Here is a 2758-nt window from a genome sequence, read left to right as displayed (position 1 = left end):
CACACACACACACACACACACACACACACACACACACACACACACACACACACACACACACACACACACACACACACACACACACACACACACACACACACACACACACACACACACACAGAAATATTAATTATAATCGTGCAGTCATTAATATTCCGCTGGGGTGCTAAATCATGTTTTTTGAGTATATTTGTATAAAATCATAATGGAAGTCATTGTGGACACATCTCAACTCGTTGATACTTTTTGGTGTTTTAAAGCATTATGTTATACTTTAACTATTGAAAATAGCAGATCTACAAGTTCTACTAGGTCTGCTATTTTTGAGAAAATCGTGAAAATGTGGCGCAAATATTTTAATGTATATTCTGTCAGCGCGAACATTTGGGGGGGGGGGGGGGGGGGTCCCTGGAACTACATATTTTCAGATGGGGGTCGGCGGCCAATTACATATATGTTTGGGGTCCTTGACATTAAATAGTTTGAGAATATAGAAATACCTGAGGTTTTTCAGAAAACTCTCAGGATTTAGAAGACATGTTTTAAATTTCGACAGGCCTAAATGGGTTAAAGCTCCATCCACAATGTGAGTAAAGTTAACACTAACGTTGGGTCTTCACATTTATCAGTAGTAGTTTTTATTAGACTTTTAAAGAACTCCTACCTGACTCTTCCAACAGCTGTTCATGTTGGCTAAGATGTTTTATTACAATAATAATAATAATTATTATACTATGTATTCTAATAATAATAATTATACAATATGCTCTCTGTCGGGTGGAAAGCTCATATGTCCAAAACGTTGTTCACGATTCGAATAAAAAAAAAAAATCCACAAGCTGGTTTTGTAGCTCGTTGATGCTTTTGTGTGATCCAGTAGAGTTTAGGGTCAGTGTTGTGTGATCCAGCACACAGAGAAAAGATTAGAATCTGGAGATGAGAGCTGTACAGCACGACGCATGTTTACATGAAATTAAATTAAGAATAAAACTCCGGCGTGTCAGCATGTTCAGATTTGACGATCCGCCAGAGATCAAAGCATCCGCCAGAGATCAAAGCATCCGGTAAGAGATCAAAGCATCCGCTATAGAGATCAAAGCGATGTGACCAAGTGGTTCATGAATAGCAAGCAGATCGTCGACTGGATGTCAGAAAACATTATTTCACAGTGTGAATGATTGGCAGCACAACATACCGACCAGCCACCCCTTCCCCTCCCTCCCCCTCTCTCTCTCTCTCTCTCCCCCTCCCTCTCTATCTCCCCTCCCTCCCTCCCTCCCTCACTCCCTCCCTCTCTCTCCCCCCCCTCTCTCTCTCTCCCCCCCTCCCTCTCTCTCTCTCTCTCTCTCTCTGTGTCATACAATGACTATCCTGTGTGTGAATGTGATTGGATGAGCCTTCTACGTGCATGAGGGGATCGCACGCACGCACGCACGCACGCACGCACGCACGCACGCACGCACGCACGCACGCACGCACGCACGCACGCACGCACGCACGCACGCACATCTAATGCCCGGGCTGCACACACACTGCCGTTAAACAAACAAACAAACAAATAAATAAATAATAATAAATATAGCTACAAGCAGCTAAATGACGGGGTCAAGCCCAAGACGAAAAAAAACGAGAAAAAAAAAACTACGCAATATACATATATATATGTGCTATATAAACATTGATGAATTATTTGACAAGTAATAAATATAAATCAAACTTGTGAGGGGCGCTCTTATCATATTATCATCATCACATTCCGTGCTCAGCCAATCAAAGCATCACACAAGGGTTTCGTTTTTGTCTGTTTGGCTAAGATTAAGTACACACACTTTCCTTAATGATTATATCTGGATTCAGTATTCATTTATGATGCATATATTCTCTATTATTAAGGTTATTGTAGCGGTCAATGTGTATTGGGGGGTGGGGAGGGGGGTCCCCAGCCAAAAAAAACGTTGAGAACCCCCGACTGTTTCACTGAGCGTCAAACAGTGACTCTGAGGTTTTAGGTGTGAGACTCTGTGAGAATCTTACCTGGGTCAGGAGGTGAGACGGCTTTCCGGCCATGTTCTTGAGAATCAGAGACGTCTCCTTGTCCAGATAGACATGCTGCTCGCAGACCGACAGACAGACAGACAGACAGACAGACAGACAGACAAAATGAAAACCACATCAATACAGCATGGAGTTGAGGACAAAATGTTGTCCAACGACTACAAAATATAGTATAGTTTTGGGTCTGAGAGGCTAAATGTCATCAATGGTGGTCCGTGGCTCTAATGGTGAATAAATAATGGACCTTGAAATGAAGAGGGTTGAAAACCACTGGTCCAGTGGCGTGCACAGATAGACACTAGGGGGTGCTAGAGCACCCCCTGCCCTTTTGGCAATGTGCCCTTTTGAAAAAAAAATAGCAGACCTACAAGTTCATAGCGCGCCACTCGGTGGCGCGCTATGAGCTTGTAGATCTGCTATTTTTCAATAGCTAAAGCATAACATAATGCTAACACCAAGTTTCGCACAAGGTGCCCTTTTTTAACTTGAGCACCTGCCCCTCTAAATGTCTGTGCACGCCACTGCTGGTCTAAACCAAGTCTACACACTCAAGGACCGCCAAGGCTCGTGAAAATACTAACGTATTACTTTTGGAAAAGAGTAACTGTAATATGTCTTTCTGGAAACATTCAAGTAATTAGATATATTACTAGTTACTGGAAAATCGAAATAATATAACTTTTTTTCGTTAAGTTACTTTACA

General features: G+C 42.3%; 1 protein-coding gene across 1 annotated transcript in view; it reads right to left on the bottom strand.

The window, feature by feature from the left end:
- Positions 1 to 2758, bottom strand: part of LOC306935512 (ras-associated and pleckstrin homology domains-containing protein 1-like) — a 55907-nt gene that overhangs the window by 30479 nt on the left and 22670 nt on the right. The window contains 1 exon segment of the mRNA XM_079518613.1: positions 2035 to 2109. Coding sequence (XP_079374739.1) covers positions 2035 to 2109 — 75 coding nt within the window.

The sequence above is a fragment of the Electrona antarctica genome (genome assembly GCF_951216825.1).
Source record: "Electrona antarctica genome assembly, chromosome: 13".
NCBI classification, from domain to species: Eukaryota; Metazoa; Chordata; class Actinopteri; order Myctophiformes; family Myctophidae; genus Electrona; species Electrona antarctica.
The sequence above is the reverse complement of the archived record's forward strand: the minus strand, read 5'-3'. Positions and strand labels throughout refer to the sequence as shown.